The sequence below is a fragment of the Hetaerina americana genome, unplaced genomic scaffold (genome assembly GCF_022747635.1).
Source record: "Hetaerina americana unplaced genomic scaffold, ioHetAmer1.1.p SCAF_7, whole genome shotgun sequence".
NCBI classification, from domain to species: Eukaryota; Metazoa; Arthropoda; class Insecta; order Odonata; family Calopterygidae; genus Hetaerina; species Hetaerina americana.
The window spans coordinates 31,054,777-31,075,661 of NW_027287316.1; the positions used below are offsets into that span (position 1 = coordinate 31,054,777).

The 20,885-nt window shown below is 34.0% G+C and overlaps 1 protein-coding gene across 2 annotated transcripts in view; it reads right to left on the minus strand.

Annotated features, from left to right (window-relative positions):
* Positions 1–20,885, minus strand: part of axo (axotactin) — an 80,136-nt gene that overhangs the window by 1,908 nt on the left and 57,343 nt on the right. For both annotated transcript variants that reach the window (XM_071594998.1, XM_071594997.1), the window contains 14 exons: positions 20,501–20,776; positions 20,275–20,424; positions 19,034–19,213; positions 17,772–17,918; positions 16,116–16,266; positions 14,254–14,425; positions 13,477–13,627; positions 11,363–11,541; positions 9,757–9,853; positions 9,393–9,592; positions 6,632–6,797; positions 3,431–3,498; positions 1,985–2,068; positions 1,641–1,781 (listed from right to left, as the gene is read on the minus strand). In XM_071594998.1, coding sequence (XP_071451099.1) covers positions 1,692–1,781; positions 1,985–2,068; positions 3,431–3,498; positions 6,632–6,797; positions 9,393–9,592; positions 9,757–9,853; positions 11,363–11,541; positions 13,477–13,627; positions 14,254–14,425; positions 16,116–16,266; positions 17,772–17,918; positions 19,034–19,213; positions 20,275–20,424; positions 20,501–20,776 — 2,111 coding nt within the window. In that variant the 3' untranslated portion in view covers positions 1,641–1,691. The remainder of the gene's footprint in view (positions 1–1,640; positions 1,782–1,984; positions 2,069–3,430; positions 3,499–6,631; positions 6,798–9,392; positions 9,593–9,756; positions 9,854–11,362; positions 11,542–13,476; positions 13,628–14,253; positions 14,426–16,115; positions 16,267–17,771; positions 17,919–19,033; positions 19,214–20,274; positions 20,425–20,500; positions 20,777–20,885) is intronic.

Below are 20,885 nucleotides of genomic sequence, written 5' to 3' on the forward strand. Positions count from 1 at the left end.
AAATATTTTTAAAATAGTGTGCACTCACTCCATATTTTGTCATTTGCAACTTGTAGAAGCCTGTGAACTACATTTAATGGGCAATTATGTTTGTAGGGTGGTTGGCATCCTGTCTTTTTTTTCATCATAAAATGAATGTGAGATTAGAAATAGGTAATATGTATATATGGGAAAATTGATGGAAATTCATCACTTAGTAAATGTATTGAAAAGTTCAGAAAACAGACGAGCATGAAAGGGTAAGGGTTTATCATTGGTCATTGCATGTGCAAGCCCTGACAAAAACCTATACTACAGAAGTGGACCAGCTTCAGTGACACTGGTGGCAAACAAGGCAATGATAGATTATCCACAAAAATATATCTTTTCAGATTTGAAACACTCAATAGGATAATTGGGGAAAAGGAATTCATGCTCATTAGGAAAATTGGGAGAAAGTTGAATGGGAATCCATAAAATAAGTGGCCATACTGCGTATATTTTTTGGTGAAATCTTAGTATGTATATGTTATGTTATTACTAAAAATAGTAAAAGATTTTCTGGCTACTGAGCATCTCTGTGATAAACCAACCAATGTGTTACATCAGGCTGTGTTGTAAAGGACTGCCCCCCCGAGTCCATTTAACCAAGGAATGGAAGGCCATTCAAATTTTTACATTCAGTATACAAGGGTTTTTTTATTGAAGAAGTGTTTCAGCTCTGCTTCAGTGTCAAAGCTTTCTCAAGAATATCTTTGAAGAAGTGAGTTTTAGCTTGATGTGTGGAAGCTGATTTTTCTAAGAAATTCTGTAAACCAGGAAATGAGAAGAATGATGATTTATAACAAGGAAGGCATGTGGAAACAGGCAATAGATAGCTCCATTGGTGGTTGTTGGGGCAGTGATATTATGAAATCTGTCTAAGGCGAGATATTGGCAGCAACTAGGTATGGAATACTTTGGTGGCATTTATGGGAGAGTGACATATTGTGATAGTGGAGTAATCTAGGATTAAAACAAGATCTAAAGTTGTGGGCAGAAAAGTGAACATTTAACATTTAGGCCACTTGGGTAGTGGCTGATAAGATTAACAGGTTTTACTACACCCATGAGACTCAACAAAGAGGATAGGGTAAACCTCCCCGGTCAGAAACATTCTTTTGCCAATACTTGGCTCCTTATGATATATTCCTTGCCCAACACAAAGGATGAACATTCCATAAAAGTTATGATTTTTGCAGAAAGTAAATTGGCATGTGATCACCCTCATTGGCACATCATTGCATTATCATAGTGATGCAATAGGGCATAATAATTTAACACACCAACCAATAGGCAACCCACGAATTAATGTGTTTTCTAATCATCCCTCCTGAAACCAGTTAATTTTAGTGTGATGAAATTGAATTATCAGATTAAAAAACTTTGTGGGCCACATAATTATTTGTAAATTCAATGAATTAGATCACCATACTGTGACAAAGTTATTAATTTTACTTATTTGTTCATGTACACATCTATTTTTCAACCTTTGAGCTCTAATAGTGTTATCATCCAGACCAATTTCTGACAAGTTGGTGACTCATAATATACTTATTACAAGGATAAGCCTGTAATATTTTACTATCATTAGGTGAAGAATATTTAGTAGCTTAGTTTACCTTGCGCAGCAGAAAGAACACTTATTTTGTTGTAAGGTGTTTCCATTGCACTCAGGCATATGGTGTTGTTGTAAACTCCATGCTTCCTAGTTCATCAATACTATATGGCAATGAGGTATTTTTTGCATTATGTGCATGAACCTGAAATAAATTTTTGACTTCATGGATTAATTGTTAAAAGTTTTCACTGCTTTCCAATGTAAGATTTTATTTCATTACAGAAATAATTCTCTGTTTACATTATGTAACCGCAGGTGTATATATTATGTAATGAACTTCCTTGAAACGTCATTGGGATTATGACTGATTGATTTTGGGGATTTCGATCAGTTATAGATACATACCTGATGTTTCATATCATCTTCATTGTCATGCTTCAATCCTTTTCTCTCCAGAGCATTAGTTGGTCGGTCCATCACCTCCCCTACCTGTAAAATATCCATAAAATAAATGAGCTGAACATGCAAAATTGTCATTTTGAACTAAGTAATTCATTATTCTAATGTTCAATAATAAAAAAATGAAGATTAGTACTAAGCCCAAGCAGATCAATGAAGGTGGCTAGTGAGGTTTCTTCATTTTGAGAGTTACTTGAGACCAAGGACCAAAATCTAAATTTATTACATTAGTGAAATTATTTATGATGTTATATCAAGTGACACTTCAATCATCAGTTAACAAAACCAGTAGCTAAAATGTTGGATATGACAGTTAAAGTCAGAACTTAACATAGCCATGCAAAAACATCTGTGAAGGTCCATTCAGGTGAAGCATTTTAATGCAGAGTTAATAATAATTGGAAATATTCAAACTCCATTTGAGAGCAAACCTAAATTAATACTTTGATTATAACTTATTCAATGAGATCACCTTTGAAAGTTCAGATGGTAAAGCATTTATGAATCTTGACATTCTATTATTTTTACCTCCCATAGAAAGATTTCCTTATTTTGGAAGTTTCAGATAAAGGAGAATTTTAAGCAGCCTATCTTTAATAATATTAAGCAGGTAATAACACTGAACTGAGCTTGCAAGATGCATTATTCTAGTTTCTATATGAAGTTTGATAAAATCCATTGAACAGTGGCTCAATAGGTTTTGCCATTCTGTTGCAAAATGTCCTCTTACGGCAGAATCAAACTTGCATTGAACACTGTTAACTAAAAAAATGATGTGTGCATGAGTGTTGAAGAATTAAAAAAAATATATTCATCTGTCTAATGTAATTATGGAGAATATGAAAAATTTTTATTTTCATTGTAAGCTGTCATATTTAGTTCATTAGTTTCAGCTCGCTGATATAATTAAAGACTGGGTATTGCTTAAATATAATTAATTTTTTTTGCCATATTTTGCATCAAGTGGAAGAAATAAATCTGTTTCTGAATACTAGATTTATCAAATACAATGCCTCGCTAGGTAATTTGTTGGAAAAATAAGGTTTCAAAATTGTGAAAAGGTGCAAGTCCTTGCATTGTGTGATGTCACCACTGGTATCATTAAGTGTTCATAAGGTTTTTGTTCTGAAGTCATGTACAATTTATGAGACAGCTATGGTAAAAAGCATTTTAAAATGAATTCTTTTCATATATAATTGGGCTTGTGGCAGGTTACGCAGGCAAGGTTGGAGAATCAGTCATGCTTTTCAAATCACCAAAACTTAATCAAAATGATGTTTCAATCAATTATCCCGTATATTTTCTGCTGGTGTCCTGGGAAAATATGAACTTGTCACGAGATAGCAGGTATAGATAGGTTTTATTCATATAAAATCAGTAGATAAAACTAACCTTATTATTTAATGGCTCCATTTCTTCTTCCTCAACTGGTTTCCAAATAATCTCATCATCACTACTACCTGGAAACATAGGAAGTTCAAATATTTTATAATGAACACTGACCAATAGTTAATTGAACATTAACTTTTAAAAATACTGGAAATGTAAATTTGTCGAATTTTTGACCTTGATTTTTGGACTTGCAGGCAGTCCCTAAATCCATCAATAAAAAACTTCTAATGTAGCTTTTCCAAAAGGTTTATAAAATAGCCACACATACTCAACATGCCACTATGTTATAATTAAGACATGTGTGACTTATTTATACTTAGTTATATATATATATATGTATACTTATTATATATATATTATATATATATATACTTAGTTATAATAAGTATGTGTGACTTTAATAGTAAACTCATGACAAAAGGGGAAAAATTTCACATTGAATAAGGTAATTTATGATGCAAAGCATGTTCGCAATGGCTAGAGAAATTAGTTAGGGGAACTATAAATAATTTGCTGGAGTGACTTCTATTATATAAATGAATAGTCAGGAGAATGATGAATGACACATACTGTACAGAGTATTGCCCTGTATACATGGTTTGTATAAAAATATCAGGAAAAGTGAAGGAAAAATAGAGTATTTGAGTGTGACAATGCCTCAAAATTCCTCCAAGTGCATCCCTTGAGCATTAACACTTCGCCAGCAGCTTTTCCATGAATTGAAGGCTCCCTGGTGGGTGGATTCCGGAAGGTCCTTCAGGGTATGTCTGCAAGCTTCTTTGATGGCACTTTGGGGAGGATTTCACTTTTGGGAATAGGCAATAGTCTCCTGATGCCAAGTTGGGACTGTAAGGGTATTAGGGAATCGTTGCTATGCTGTTGCAGAAGGTCTTTGCAAGCAGACACTCGACTCTGCTCTTGGTCGTCCATCAAGACCTTTCGGGATGAGTTTAGGGCAGATCTTTTGCATCACCAAATTTTCCAAGATAATGGTGTGCACTGTCATTTTAATAATGCCAATACGATCTGCGGTCATATGAAGACTTTACCAACAGTCTGAATTCAGCACTTCACGCACACATCAGAAAAAAATTATTACCGATATTTTTTTATACAAACCTTGTATTTACATATAAAGTAAATCAAATATAGTAAGGCCAGCATTTTTTATTGCTGAATTGCAATAATATTTGCCGAAAGCAAATCAATACTGAAGATTATTCCATTAATCAGAATATTTCATCATCTACCTTTGTGTGCAGATATAACTCATCAGATCAAACAATGAGTAGCACCAAGATGAACGCTATATGTGCCCATAATCTTTGGTTATCACTGATAGTGCTGGTTATTACAAGTAGGTACATACAGGGTCCATACAAAAGGTATTGGGACTGGTTCCAAAAATCAAAATTTATTGCAGTTATCATCACAATTACTTAATAATCTTAAAAATACATTCCTACGGTATCGATTCATTTAGTTTGGCACGTCTGCCACTCGTCAAAAGCCAGCTGGAAGGCAGTTTCCGGAATACTGTTGAGAGCCTTTGTCGTTGCCGCTTAAACCACCTTGATGGAGTCGAACCGATATCCTTTGAGCTCCCTTTTTATTCGCGAAAACAAGAAAAAGTCAGGTGGAACCAGGTCAGGGCTGTAGGGGGCATGACACAACGTTGCCATGCCGAATTTGGTCAGCAGCTAAATTTCCACCCATAGCAGTTTTTGTTCCTCGTTCAAGACTTTCGCCACCAGCTTCGCACACACTTTCCTCATTGCAATATCCTCTGTTACAATGGTGTGGATGGTTCCGACTGAAAGGCTGGCCTCCTCACTGATAAGGGCGATGGTTAAACGCCTGTCAAGAGTCCCAAACTTTTTTCAATTTGGCCACCTGAGCATCGGTTTGAGAGGTCATCGGGCATCCAACGTGGTGCTCGTCTTCAACGAGCTCCCGGCCTTCCTTAAACATTTTTTGCCACTCAAAAACTCTTGTACGACTTAAGGCATCATGCCCATAAGCCTCTTTAATGAGTTCAAGGGTCTCCGACGTGGATTTCACGAGTTTAACGCAAAACTTTGCAGCATAGCGTTGCTCGACGGTGTGATCCATGCTGGTGCGACGACACGACAAACAATCACACGTCACAAAAATCCACCTCCTGTCTCAACGCATACCCGGAGGCAACTGAACTAAAGTGCATCAGTGTTGGGGGACCCTTCTACCGAGCCGACCAGTTGGACCCCCATCCACCGCTCCGTTGAGGCTACAGCGAACCAGTCCCGATAGCTTTTGTACAGACCCTGTACTTAAGCCTTGTACTACATTTTGATGTCAGTGTAAATATCAAGCAATGGATTGACTATGAGCTGCTGAAACATTATGAACCTGTTTCTACATGATATTAGTTTACTGTCTCTTACATGTGTTTTCATTAGATCCACATGTTCCTTATGTATTGATTAAAGTTTTTCACATGTATTTTCAGCTCTTCTTTCATTTCTTCAATAAACCTCATGGAGGGATTACCCCATCAGGTCTATATGCTTAACAGAAAAAAGCCATCCTAAAATATCATGGTCACCCGTGTAAATATGATTTGAAGAAACAAAATAATATTTGCCACATCATGAAGCATTTTTCAACATGCCTTCAGAGAATGACATTCAATATTTTATATTTGCATTTATATATATCTGCATTTTCCAGCTGTTGATTGTCAAATCTTAAGCCAGTGATGCACCATTTTCTTGTTATCAAGCTAGAACAGTCACATATGGACCAGTAAATTGTTTGAATTATTCGGATACGACAGCACATGGTATAAAAATCATACGAACTTACAAAAATATACCATAATTCATCATTTATATTATATAGGCTGCTATCCTTAAGCCAATCATGTGAAATACCAACAGTGATGGCTGTATGATCCTGTAAGTCATGGGAATCAGCTAATGAGTCATTATAAAACTGCCATTGGTAATAATAATTGCTTAATATGTTGCATAATTTTTCAGCTATAGTGAACATTTTTTAGATTAAGATTCCGCAGTGCCATATCTTTCTTTAGAAATGTTGATATTCATTTTTAAAGAAATGTTATTAGCATATAATAAAAGTTTTTGATACAAATAATTTTTGTTTTTAGGGAAAGAGCAAAGTTGATTAGAGCATAGTAAATTGTACAACTACGTTTACCTTTAAATGAAACTTGTTTTTCAACTTCATTTCTTACTTCCTCAGGGATTTCAAATCGAATCTTAGAAGGTGAGCTGGATGCCTGATCAATACCACTCTTTGCTAATTGCCGTCGTTCAGATCCATTTGTACTGACAGGTAATTTAGGCTTAATATCTTGAGGAACCTAAAATAATAGAAGAGACTTCTTTATCATATTATAAATTTCCCATTCTAGGATACTATCCAAATTAAATAGTTAAAGCAGTATAGCAATGGTAAAAAAATTACTAATAACTAATAGTTTTATATTTTATGCCTAGATTCCAGCTCTATATTGCGCAACATAAATGAAATAACAACAATATACAAATTATCTCAATAGTTTCAGCCTCGACTTTGTGGAAGTTCATTTTAGTGGATTGGAACAAAGTTTTTCTTTTTCATTTATTAACAATATACAAAATAGGGACTAAAATCAGACCTTTTAGTTTAGATTTAATATTCATCATTACATACCAAGTTTTTATTAATATTTGAAGAGAAATGCAAGAAATCATAGCCACTACAATACTTTTGCAGTCCTGCATTGCCCAATACATTGGGAGATACATTTGATAATTCCTATACGAAAAGGGGCTACAAAAAGAGTGTAACCACTAGTATTGCCTGCCCTAGAACCTTAAAGGTTTTCAAATAGAGTAATACAGAAGACTTATAATATTACTAAGATAAGTATACAAGGAGACCATTCCAAGATGCTGCGTGCATATTGAAATTTGAGGAAGATTTAGACTTTGACCTAATTCTTCCAGACTCCTTTGAGTTGTTTCTAACTTAAAGTTATAATTGATTCCCCTAATAAACTTGTTTTATATGTTATTCAATTTAAGCATACAACTTTGGTATTAAAAATCTAAATATACCTGTAGGAAGCATATTCCAGTCCACCTAACCAATGATATAAACAGCTACCCGAGGAAAAATATAAATCTAAAATCTTAACTACAGCCATATAATACCCAGCATTTTATGAGCCGTAACTATAATATGCTCTATGTAAATATTAAAACAGAGGTTATTGTAAAAAAAATCCCTTATTTGGATGTGTATTCAACTATTTCAAGTGTTATTCCAGTTAAATCATGATAATATAAGATGGCAGCTTTATTTTTATAACGAGCAACTACATTAAATTTTTTCTGCTGAGCTACATGTTATTTGCATCACATAATTCACTTAGACTAGCAATGCAGTGCTGCGATTGTTCAATGTCATTGCAGCAGTCAATTGGACAAAAAATGTTTAAATTATCTGCGTACAGGAGATATTTAACTGCCCAAAGAATAGAGCCAACTTTATCAATAAATCATAGAGAAAAAATTGGTCCAAGTCATAATCCTTGGGGAACATCAGATGTTGCTACAAAAACAGAGGATTTCGAGATTGATTTCTACGTTATGCTTTTTCCTCGAGAGATAACTTCTGAACCAGGATAAAAGAGATCCAGAGATCCATTGGCCTTTAAACTTTGGTAGCAATAGGGTATGGCTCATCCTATGAAAGTACTTGGTAGATTCAATAGATGGTGTCAACATGGTGATGTTATTCTAAGAGTAATGCAACATATTGCTGAAATAGAGTAAGGGTAGGAATAGTGGATTTACCTTTCCTGAAGCCATATCGTTCATAGGACATGGCTTCAAGCAGGAATGGAGGAACATAATCATGTCCAATACCTTTAGATATGAATATATCATGGTATTGTGATTTGGCCAAAATGTAATTGGTAGAGAGCTTGTTGAAATTTGATCAAAAGTTATATCATTGAATTGAAAACTTGGCAGAGTGCCTGAGGAATCTAGAGTTTAAACCATAATCTTGACTATAATTATTAATAATAAAATAATACTTGAGTGATCACTCTTCAGCAACTAAATATTGAAAACACTGCTCCATATTACAGATTCTATTTTGAACAGTAAATGTCCAAAATGTTTAGTATGCATACTTGTAAGAAATGTGGTTCTGTATAAAAACTCCTTCCTTTCCCCCTTACCCTTCAATCCCCATCATGTATGGAATGTGAGAGTAGAACATCTTAAGATTTGTTTGCAACATGCTTTGAGAGTTATAATCTCTCATATGCTATAGAGTTATTACTTCAGAATTAATTACCAAAAAAATGAGCTAGTAAGCACATCTGACTGGTGCAGTAGTCTTACATTTGAAGAATTAGCTATTTCAACTCATTATTATTATTATTAAGTTAAGATTAAGTCACTATAATTCACACTTTGGGACGAATCGTAAGTTTAAGTCCATCCTTTATAGCACTAATACTTGTAGTTTGACAATTTTAATTTTTTTAATAACAATTTGTGAATTTTCAGGCAAATTAGTCAAATCAATTTAATATTATAAGTTAGACTTCTAAGTCACAAGAGTGTTGATCTGATAATAGTCTTAAGTTTAGCCACCTATGTAGCATACAGGTCTTTCTACTTAGTACATCCACATTATGTCCCTTTAACTACATAAATGTTATGTTTTCTATTGATATTTCTATCAACTTCATGCATCCCATGAATCAAATTTGAGTTTAAAAAAAACAAATAGGTGTTTATTCTTTTTTAGCAAACACTAATTCACCCCTTTTGCGAAGTTTACTCTGTGATAGCTCCTGAATTAGGTAATAAGTTTTCATTTTGTAAAATTAAAATCACTTCACAGAAATAAAATTTCCTATTAGTTAAATGATTCATAAGGAAACCGAACTTACACTTTGATAGCCAATCATTTTCACTGGAGAAGGAGAAATAATAGGTTCACCATAAATAACAGGTTGTCCCTTGTGCCAGAGCATTTTTGCATCTTCTTCCATTTCTTGCCTCTTACGGAACTGACGATGTGTACGATACAGTTCAATCAGGCAGCAGAATACAATCAGTCCAAAAATACTGGCAAGAACTATAAATATGACTGTTTGAAAAAAAGGAAAAATACATGTAAGGTTCCATAAAAAAATAAAATTCCTCTACTAAGGCCCTAAGTGTATTTTTTACATAGGTGCTGAATAGTTATAGACACACAGCAATTATTACTACACCACAATATCTGAACTATTGGGTTTTATCCTCAAGTACCTGTTTCTCCTCCTTCTTCCTGGGATGAGTCACCCAAATTGTATACAAGATAGGGGATGCGAGCAGGTGGATCCTCCACCCAAGTTGTATCTCGAATCTTTGAATTCAGAAAATACAATATTGTTGATTAGTGCAATATGATGCATGTTACAGCAAAATATGGCTCCAAAATGTTCTACCGAGAGTTGGGAGTAATTCAAAATGTTTTGAAAGGTCTCTTTGCCATTTATAAAACAAATAATGGGTTTACTTTATTATCATTTTGGGTTTGGGTGAGTGTTGCTTTTATAACTATCATTTTGTCAGTCATACAATATACTGGCTCATAACTTTCCACCCTCTTTTTAATCAACTGTAAATGTTTTCAATGGTTTCTTATAAAAACTTTTCTAAAATAAAAAAACTTATCTAACCTCTAAACAAAACTAGAAATTCACCCATCAAGATATAAAATACCAAGGCTCAGTTTCAATAGCATATGTCAATACTCCATTACTGCTATTTCAAATGAATTGGTCAATACATAAGTGAAAGTGGATGATATGTAATGATTGCCGATAAAGTGGCTAGGAATAAACCAAGAATTGGCATAGGTTTAGGCTTCAGATCAGACTTAATTAAACAAATGAAATATTTGCTGTATATTGGGAAAAATTTTAATATTTTTTCTTGAAATATGTAAAATATTTTTTTGACATTGCAAATTTTAGATACCATATTTCTAGGCCCATAAGACTCACCATTGTATAAGGTGAGTTGTTATTTTTCAGGCTACAATTTGTGAAAAATATTTAGATCAGACAGAAAAGATCAAAATATTTTGATATTCGCTCTTGATATGCAAAAAATTTAATTTTTACATTAAAAAATTAGCAACTGCACTTATATCAATTGTTATTTATCATATAATCCTAGTAATTCATCATCACTGGGCCTTTCAGCTGTCTTGTTTCAATGTTCTGAATCATAATTCATGAATTCACCTTAAAATGTAATTCTCTATGACAGTTTTCTCTCTTAAGATGCCATGAGGTAATTATCTTTTTAACTTTTGTGCGATGCTTAGTTCCTGTAATTATTTTGATATTAATGACATTTGTATGAAAAACAACCATTTTATATGTCTTAAGACACTCTCTTGCTACTTAAGGTTGAATGCCTGTAGACTGAGTTTATCGGAAGAGAGACTAATTACGTTTGTATTAGCAGGGGGGTGACATCCCCTTTAGCCCAATTCATATTAAATTCTGTAGCGGCACTGCATATGAAATTAAACTAAATGTGCTGCATTGCATAAATTTACGATTTATATGTTTGAAAAGAACTTTCTACAAAATGTTGAAACTGTTGCTTACTACTTATTCAAAAAAGTGATATTATCAAAATTTGTAGTGAATACAACCATTTTCTTTGCCTAATCTGGGGAAAAATACTTAATAGTGCATATTTTTCCAGTGAATTGGCTTGCACTTATGGTTCTAAGTTATACCCGTGTACCCCTGGCCCATAAGATGCAGGCTGATTTTAAAGTACATTTTGGAGCAAAAAAAAAGTACATCTTATTGACCGGGAAAAATGGCAAAATGACCAAGAAGTCCAAGCTTACCACACTAATGTTGAAATATGGTCCTGGCTTAGGTTTTATCACAAGGTCAAAGAGTGCACATTGTGCGCTTCTCACGCCCATTGGATTCAAAACAGCAACTTTCTCACTCCCGGCTTTGGTGAAGAGCATGTATTCCTCCAAGGGCTTCATCAAATCAGAATTCACCTCCACGATTAGATCTGCAACCACAAAGAATGGTGTTAAACAGAATATGACATAAAATCTTTCGATCCTGAAATATGGGTAGATATTTAAATTGTTATTGGTAGGTTCTCTTGATAAAACAACCCATATATTTGGTAAACACCATTGGCCTTTCCAAGGGGTCATTGACTTGAGCATCTTGAAGCAAGCAAGTCCAAAATGGGTGATGAATTAAGATGGTTTTTCGAAATTTCCTATATGACATACTTAAGGCAAGATATTATAGTAAATCGAATGTTATAATCATAACAACAAGTTTATACAGGGGCAAAGTATATTTTAATCAATCAGTTTTATATTGATGCATAACATGGCAGTGATATTGATGGTGTTTAATAAAATCCTGGTCTTATTAATTACATTGAATTTAGATGTAACATAGAAAAGATAATTTGACTCAGCTCAGTCTATTTCAATATAATTGAAAAATTATTATAAGTAATTTACCGGTTGAGTTAGGCTTTCGATGGATACAAGCTGCCAAATGGTACAGTGACACTCATTGTTTCTCCTATCAAACACAACCCGACATTCTACTCTACAATAAGCCCTTCTTTGACTCTGAATACTTCCTTCCTCCCTTCATTCTGTCAAACATCCCTACCTATTCCTGCCCTTTCCTCGCTTGCCTAATATTAAGCATTAATTATGTTAGACAGAATGGGATGCAGTGTGCATATCTGATCATTAATGTTGCCTTCTATAGTATGCGAGATGTAGTGGGAAGTTATGAAACCTTCCTGTCAATGACCATCTTTGACTGGGCCTCCAAGCAAAGAATACTGTGAAAGATATGGAGTGAAAAAAATCATTTCCCATGACAAAGATTCTGGAGAAGGTGAGCGATTTTCTACTGTTTCTCTCCCATTTCAAGATGACAAAGTTGTTAATGGTAAATTTTCTTTCCGGCATTGACTTTGGATGCTGAATGACTGGAATGAATGGAAAAATGCTCTCATGATGAATTGTTATAATAGCCATATTGTAGCATTGTGCTATCAGGACATATAGGCAAGTCAAAATTAGAAGTCTTATTAATAACCTAGTGATTTCTCATTTGGAAGATGATTAGTATCATAAAGAAAATCTTGTTAAGTGAATCATCATACTGTTCAGCCTCAATTATCTGGTACTTTTAGGGATCAAGAATTAAATTTATTTTTATTTTATTTAATGGCTTTCTTGGGGTGAGATGGAGACTATATTATCTTTCACCTAACCATTAAACATTACGCATGCCTTTAAGACAATTATAAACATTCATCCCTCGATGGAAGAATTCACCCACCTAAGTGGGGATTGAGCCAGTGACCTCAGGGTTGGCAGACGAGAATGTTACCCTGCCACTACCGATAGAATGAAAAGGCTGCCTGATCAGTAGTTGGTAAAACTTTGAAGTATATGTTCTAGGAAGCCAAACACACTGTATTTTGCAATGCATTTATATTTCTAGCCATATTTTAGAGAAAAATATATTAATTGCATTGCATACATGCATAATATTTAAATTATTAAATAATCCAGAAGATATGAACTATTAATAAAAAAGTAAAGCAAGATAGACCAGGAATGATCTTATGGGAATATGGAAAGATCAAAAAAGAATATAAAAATAAAAAAACCAAAAGTTTCAAATTTAGAAAAATCTAAAAAATTAAATGTGCAGTAAAAAGCAATTAGAGAGTAATACTTCAGCGAAAGTCATATATCTGAGGATCCGGCAGACAGATCCTGACTAATTTTTAGCTTTCACCATCTTAATGATACTTCCATTGTACTCTTATATGACCTATGATATGGTAGTCCATGTCAGTAAGTTTTATTTTGCAGCGGACTATCTGAAAAGTCTGCATGGGCCATCAGTGGTACAAGGCCACACTTATGAGAGTCGTAGATTGAAAAAAACATACTTGACAAGCAGCCATTGTAGTCTTCATATTTCTCAAATCTGGAGTCATTGGTCACAAGTCCACCAACTTGTAGTTCATTGGCCCCCACACCTGGCATTATTGGGAAGGTTGTGGCAGGTAGTGGCAATAGGATTACTGGCTCACGATCGATCTGGAAATTAATATAATTTGTGAGCACATCAGGTAATATATATACTTTTACAATGTGACTAAAGCAATTTTTTCATTGAGGCATAAGTGCAAAATCTTTATTAGTTTTGCAATATATATTTCATGAATAAATTTTAAAATTTTCAATCCTTACTATTTAAAAGCATGGATAACTACTAGAGTTCTAGCACACTTAAAAAGAATGTTCAATGCATAAAAAGGAAAAAAACAATAAACATGTTAGATGTAATGAATATATAGCTATGAATACGAATAGTTGAAGTAGAAAATGGGATTTGTAATTGGGTTTAAAGTCAAAGAACTGCTGTCAGCTGTCATGTAAGCAACTGTCACGGCAGTTGCTTTCATGGAATCAATTCACAATACAATAAAAATCATTTGTCTCGGCCGGGAACTTCTGAGATATATGACTGTACATATGTAATAGTTTTTAGGAACAGACCAAAACATCCAAATTAGCAGACTGTATATAATAATGTGGCTCTAAATTCAGCATTTGCTAAAAATATATCAAATATATTTAATCACATGATGCACTGTTATGAAAATGTTGAAGTTCCAGGATCTTCATCAAGAATTGTAAATTTAATGTAAGTTTACACTTACCAGAAGCACACCATTCTCATTAGTTCTTTGATAAAAAATTGAGTGTCGAGCACCATTTAAGAAGTTCCTGTCAGTGATTGTGGCTCCATATGCGGAGCCATCTCCTTCACGGTCTTCTTCAAAAATGAGATGTCCCTCACTGGTAAGGGCTACCAGCAGATAGTAGCTCCTCCTTAAGTGGAAGAGTATTCAATTTGATGAATTTTGGTTTGATTTAAAAAGAAAAAAATACATGAAGCATTAGAAAAACCACAGAAAAGCATAGATAAAACAAACATTATGCCTGTTTGTTCAATTTAGTGTAGAAGTTTAATTTCCATTAGTCACAAAAGGTTTCTACTATGAAAACAGTAAAAATGTACTAGTGAATTACAGATCGTCATTGTGCTCCACCTGTTAAATTGTTTGAAACTAGACGAGCTGTGGGTCTTATATATGAGACCCACCGATCTCAATGTAAATTATGTTTTTTCGATAGCTCAAGTGGTTAGAACATCTGCCCAGAAAGTGGAAAGATCTGGTGTTCAAGTGCCGGTCAAGGAAATATTTTTGCGCTTGTGATCAGTTCGATTCCGCCTTCCCCCTTTTCCTGTGTTCGTTCTTTCTGTGTGTTCCTATCCCTTTTCCTTATATATGTATATATATATATATATATATATATATATATATATATATATATATATATATATATATATATATATATATATACTATATATATATATTTATATAGAAACAGATATAAGGAAAAGGGATAGGAACACACATAAAGGACGAACACAATAGAGGTGGGGAAGGCGGAATCGAACGGATCACAAGAGTAAAAATATTTCCTTGACCGGGACTCGAACACCGGATCTTTCCACTTGCGGGCGGATGCTCTTAACCACTTGAGCTATCGAGGAAACGTAATTTACCCTGAGATCCGTGGGTCTAATATGTCGCCAAGCGCCCCGATTCTTTAGCCAAGAGATGGCGTCAGGGGGCTGTTTCACCCACCAAAGGAGAAATAGACAACACACACACAAGAGGAAAGGACCGTGGGTTAGAATTCATACAACATCATACAGGAAAGGAACAGTGCGTTTCGTGGCACGCATAGCCAGAAGAAAGAGATGAGCCACATTGGCCAAATACACATTCAAACACGAAATCCCGCCAAACGGCGAATAAATACTCATTTATATAGAAACAGATATAAGGAAAAGGGATAGGAACACGTATAAAGGACGAACACAATAGAGGTGGGGAAGGCGGAATCGAACGGATCACAAGAGTAAAAATATTTCTTTGACCGGGACTCGAACACCGGATCTATCCACTTGCCGGGCGGATGCTCTTAACCACTTGAGCTATCGAGGAAACGTAATTTACCCTGAGATCCGTGGGTCTAATATGTCGCCAAGCGCCCCGATTCTTTAGCCAAGAGATGGCGTCCTTTATGTGTATTCTATTTCGTGTTTGAATGTGTGTATGTGTATATATATATATATATATATATATATATATATATATATATATATATATATATATGCACACACACACATTTTAATCTTCTCTGTACATGAATGCTCTGAATTCCTGTTTTTTTTAATGTGTCCTGTATGGTTGTTGTACACTAAACCTTGGGTAAATAAAATTATTATTATTATTACCATACATGAAAAATGCATGCGTCAATCATTTTTTTAACTTTTTCTTTAAGAAATTTAGGTATTTGATCACGCAATATTCAAGCAAGTTGAAGGGGAGTTGAGCATATACTCTTGTTACTATTATACCTGTAGTTACTAAAATTTAAAAAAATTATGAATGAGTCCTCCCTGAAAACTGAATTGTTTAGTTGGATGTGCCAAGTGGCATACTTATTTTCAGTCTGAAGAAGTAGAAGAACTGTGTTCATGTGACGAAGTTCATTGCTTGAAAATGCCAGCTGGACTTTTACATGGTTAACAGGGCCTTCAAGCTGAAATTTTCTTTGCAAGACAGATTCACCACCGAAGTCTGCCCCCTTCTCTGAAATTATTCCACAAAGAATAGCAAATGTATGAATATGAATAAGTAGCACATCCATATTTATATCTTTACCCACAAAATAAATATTGTTGTATAACACTATTTTACTTACAGTACTTCTACAATTGCTGTTCTAGTTCACATGCATTTCTTCTGGGCTGATAGCAAAAAGTGATATCAGATTTTTTCCTGCATAATTCATTTAAAAAACATCTTTTTTATATTTATGTATCCTCTCCATTTGCTATAAAGCCATGATCTATTGCCATTCCCTTGCTTGTTATATTGTAGCTCTGTTAGTTGTTTGTTACTCTGAAAATCATTTATCTACTAGCATGTTGCCTGTTTTCATTTAGAATTAGTGCCAAATGAGATAACAACTTTTTTCTGACATCTATATGGCTTATAATGGAGGTGATGGAGGCTGGTTAAGATGGCTAAAGAGGGAGAGGTTGATATGTGAATTAAACAATTGACTAATGTTCTATCACAGTTTGGTTGTCACTCAATTTTATCAAGTATTGCATAGAGAATTATTACTAGTACTCGTATGTCAACTGTTACAGAGGATGCTAAAAAGAGGAAATGGAAGGGAAAGGGCAATATGGCACCAGATGTTGAGTGATTTGTTCCCTTAATCCTCACTGGCAAGATTTTCTTCTCCTAGAAGTGATTCCATTTTGCTGAGGAGAATATGCATACATCCTACTATTCATCAGCACTATATTTCTTGGAGTAATTTTATCCATAATGTCTGTTATTTAAATAGTTCAATTATTCAATTTAAAGTAGCATACTATCCCTTTTGCGTGATAGTATCCAACTACACTTCATATGCTTAATATTTATCACAGAAAACATGATATAATAGGTTATTATAATGAGCTAATGAAACTATGCATTCCACAAGTTACATTTTTAAATCAGGGAAATAATTACATATAAGTAGTGAATAGAGCAGAAATGAATGTAAAATACACAGGATACTGAACAATTGCATTACACAGCTGAACTAAGGTGCTAAAGTTGAATTCACTGAATTTCAGTTCTTATCAATATATGCACCAGTTTGCTAAAGTTATATTTTAACTCTTGAAAACTCATTTGGGAGATAATTTTTGTTTTTTTGGAATGACAAAAACAAACTCCTAGCTTATCTTTTTGTGGTATTTTCATTTAAAGTATGTTAATTAATTAGGTGATGCAAATCCAGTTCTGATTTATACTGCTTTGTTTGAAATCAAATCAATTAAAGCAATGCTAAAAGTATCAACAGAAATCAGTGACTTCTTGAAATATAAATTACCCATTGAGATTTTTTTCAAACAACAAAACACAAAATTTTCGCAATCAAGCTCAAGATATTTTAACGGTAACCATTATTCCTGCTGCCCTGATGCAGTCCATTAACACAGAAAAAAACCAGAATTTGGTCATCATAAATTATTTTATGGCTCAAACTTCATTAAAGCACTGCTGAAAAGAGAACAGTAAAGTTTACATACCCTCAGAGCAAAATTCTCCATAGTAAGATGTGTGTTCACAGTTGCAAGTGCTCTCCCCTCTTTGAAAGTCTTCTATGCATATTCCCTGGTTTTTGCATGGCTCCGCATCACACTTCATGCGGCATCCAGAAATCACACCAGATAAATCTTTAGGAAAAAAAGATAACTTGGCCAATTTCAAAGTTTTGTCCAATGCAGATACATATACATTTGTATATGTATCTGAAATGTTATATCTGTCATCTCTATCATTTATTTTTAAATAATTTTCTGAGATTTATTACCCCCTGAGAATGACTTCCCATCTCTTCACTGAAATCTAAGACTACCTATTATTTTATATGTAGACTAATTATCTAATAAGATAGAATATATTCATTCATGTATCCATTCAATGCATGATGTAATTCAGGATCTAAATATTAAGGATAGCTTTGGTTTATGGGAGGTTGCTGACCATATTTAGTGGCTATTCATGGGGAACTGTGATAGAGATATAAAGTCCATCTAAGCCTCTTAAATGTCTTTTGATGTGAATCGTAAACTTTAATCTAAGTCTCAACCAAAGACATTGGAAGCTAATGAAGAAACAAATAATGTAGGGCGAAGAAAGAGGAAGTAAATAGTTATTAGGGACTGTCCAAAACCTACCTTTTAATAGGTAGAATAGCTTGATTGAAAAATCATAGTAATATACTAATATAAAGGGTTAGTGTGAACACTTAAGGGATGAAAAATAGCTGACCTTTCATAGCTGGTAAGGTGGTTAATGCTTGGAATTTGTAATTATTTATTTTATAGACCTGATTACAATGGTTGATAGACATAAATTTGAATAGGTACCTAAATTTCATCACAAGAGGCTGAATTTTTTGGATTTGCTATTACACCTTACAAGACTGCAATTTTTAATGGAATATGATTAAGTACATCACATATGTCAAATGTTTTACCTTTGTCCCATTTATAGTATTTATTTTTATGATATAACTTTAAATTATAGGGCTGAAGACTTAAAAGGCAAGAATCCTCCAATATGTGTAATTTTCATCCAATCATATAGGCACTCTTCATATTAAATTCTTGATGCTCAAACATCAAAATAAGAGATTATAACATTATGGGAACATAAAAAAAACAATTTTCAAAGTAGAATGTACATCTCCACAAACCAAGACATATCTATTACATGATTTCTCTAGCATATTAGAGTACAGTAAAAGAGTAATTATGTAAGTGTTTTAATTCACTGTCATACATACCTGACTTCTGAGTATGAGCAGCCATTGCCGGAAGGTCAACTAAATTTTCCCCAATTCTCAAGCCCCTAATGCATCCAACAAATCCGGGCAGTGCTTTAAATCGATCGACATTGTAACCCCCTAAATTTATTTGAAAGTACTCAGTCGGTGGAGAAGGAGGCCTTGGAGGGTACAGCGTTTCTGAAATTAGTAAACTCATTAAGCATCCCCACAGTAATTCAGTTTCTGGAAAAAATTGTATTATTTTAACCTCACTGACTGAGGAAATTGTTGCTCTCTGAAATTTTTATCTGAGACCCTGGGATTCCTGTTTCTGATAATTTAAAGATATTGTATGAAAACTCTTATTAGAATTACATTATATAGAATACCCCGCCAATGAGTATGCATAAGCTGACACCAAGTCAATGTGATCCTAAACTTTTTCCCCCATAATTTACAATGATTCAGCCAATTTAAAGTTTCTGCTCTCCAAAAGTTTTTGTCATTAATTCTTCTATGAAATTCCCAACTTAAATCATAATATTTATCTTACTCACATAAAAAAATTCTTTCTAAATACCCTTCTCTACTCTGTATAATATTTTCATGTTCATAGCATTTCACACATGTTTAATAACATCAATTTATTTTGTGTGGTAGTAAGTACTTTCTTAATTTTGTCTTGTAACATCCCTTGTCATACATTTAAGACCAAAAGGTATAATCACTGAAGGCATTAATTACTTAAATTTTTTACCTCACTATACCTCCCAATACTCTGTTCTGGGTCAATGTATGTATTGCATTTCTTTGTGGAAATAAAGTCTGGTATTTCAGGTCAAAAGCTGGGATCCTGTTAATGATAGGATCTTTTCTAGCAGTCCATTTACAGCTCCACAGTTATCAACTCAAAGGTTGGCTGGATAGGTGAGAGTAGAGGTCACCTTACACTAAACCCAATGCAATTTGAAATCATATATGAGGGTATGACAGGGCAGTTTATTTCCCTGTCCCACTGCCAGTTTCCGAGGAAGATCTAGCACCCAAAAATATCACGCAAGTTTGGGTGAAGCAGAGGTGTCACCCAAAATTGAATGTAGGCCTGCTGTTCAGTAGTCCACTGGACTCCAATGCCACAACCATATAGATCCTGATGACTAAAATTCTAAATGAGGAAAATGAATCTTTAAAGTGGCCTGCTTTAAATCCTCATTGTGGCTCGATTTATTGAAGATAGGTTGAACGCTCCTTGTCATTACCTTTGTCAGGATTAATCCATGGCTTACTACTGTATTCCGTCAATAGCTCAACTGGTTTTGCAACAGAACCATTTCTATCATTTACATGGAGAATAGTTTCAGCTGCCTTCCTCTCAATTGCAATTTGAACAGACTTGCCAGTATTTACAACTGAAAAATAAATTCTGATTCAGTGTAGGGTTCACAGAAAGACATACTAGCAATATTTTCTTAAGTGTGTGAATACCTGGGTTTTCAACAGAAATGCTTTGGATTTCATTTCCTGAGTTGAATGTAAAAACAATATATATCCCATCGTCAATATGAAGCTGAATGAAATTGTTCATGTGATCATTAGCATAAAGAATTAAGGAATCTAAGTTATATGTCCTCAGATTCAGTAAAATGTTCTTAGAGAACATACTTTTAAGTATTGCTTTGTCCTCTGTCGATACATCAGATAAGTAATTCTTTCTAAGGAATGCACTTGGCTTCAAAAATGTGAGTCCTTTTGTATTAATATCTGAAATGGAAAAAAATGTCGTATTTACAAGCTACTCAGTTTTAGAATTGTAAAAACATTAATGTCAAGCATATTGTTTAAAAAAATATGCCAGCAGTTTTACAAAAGT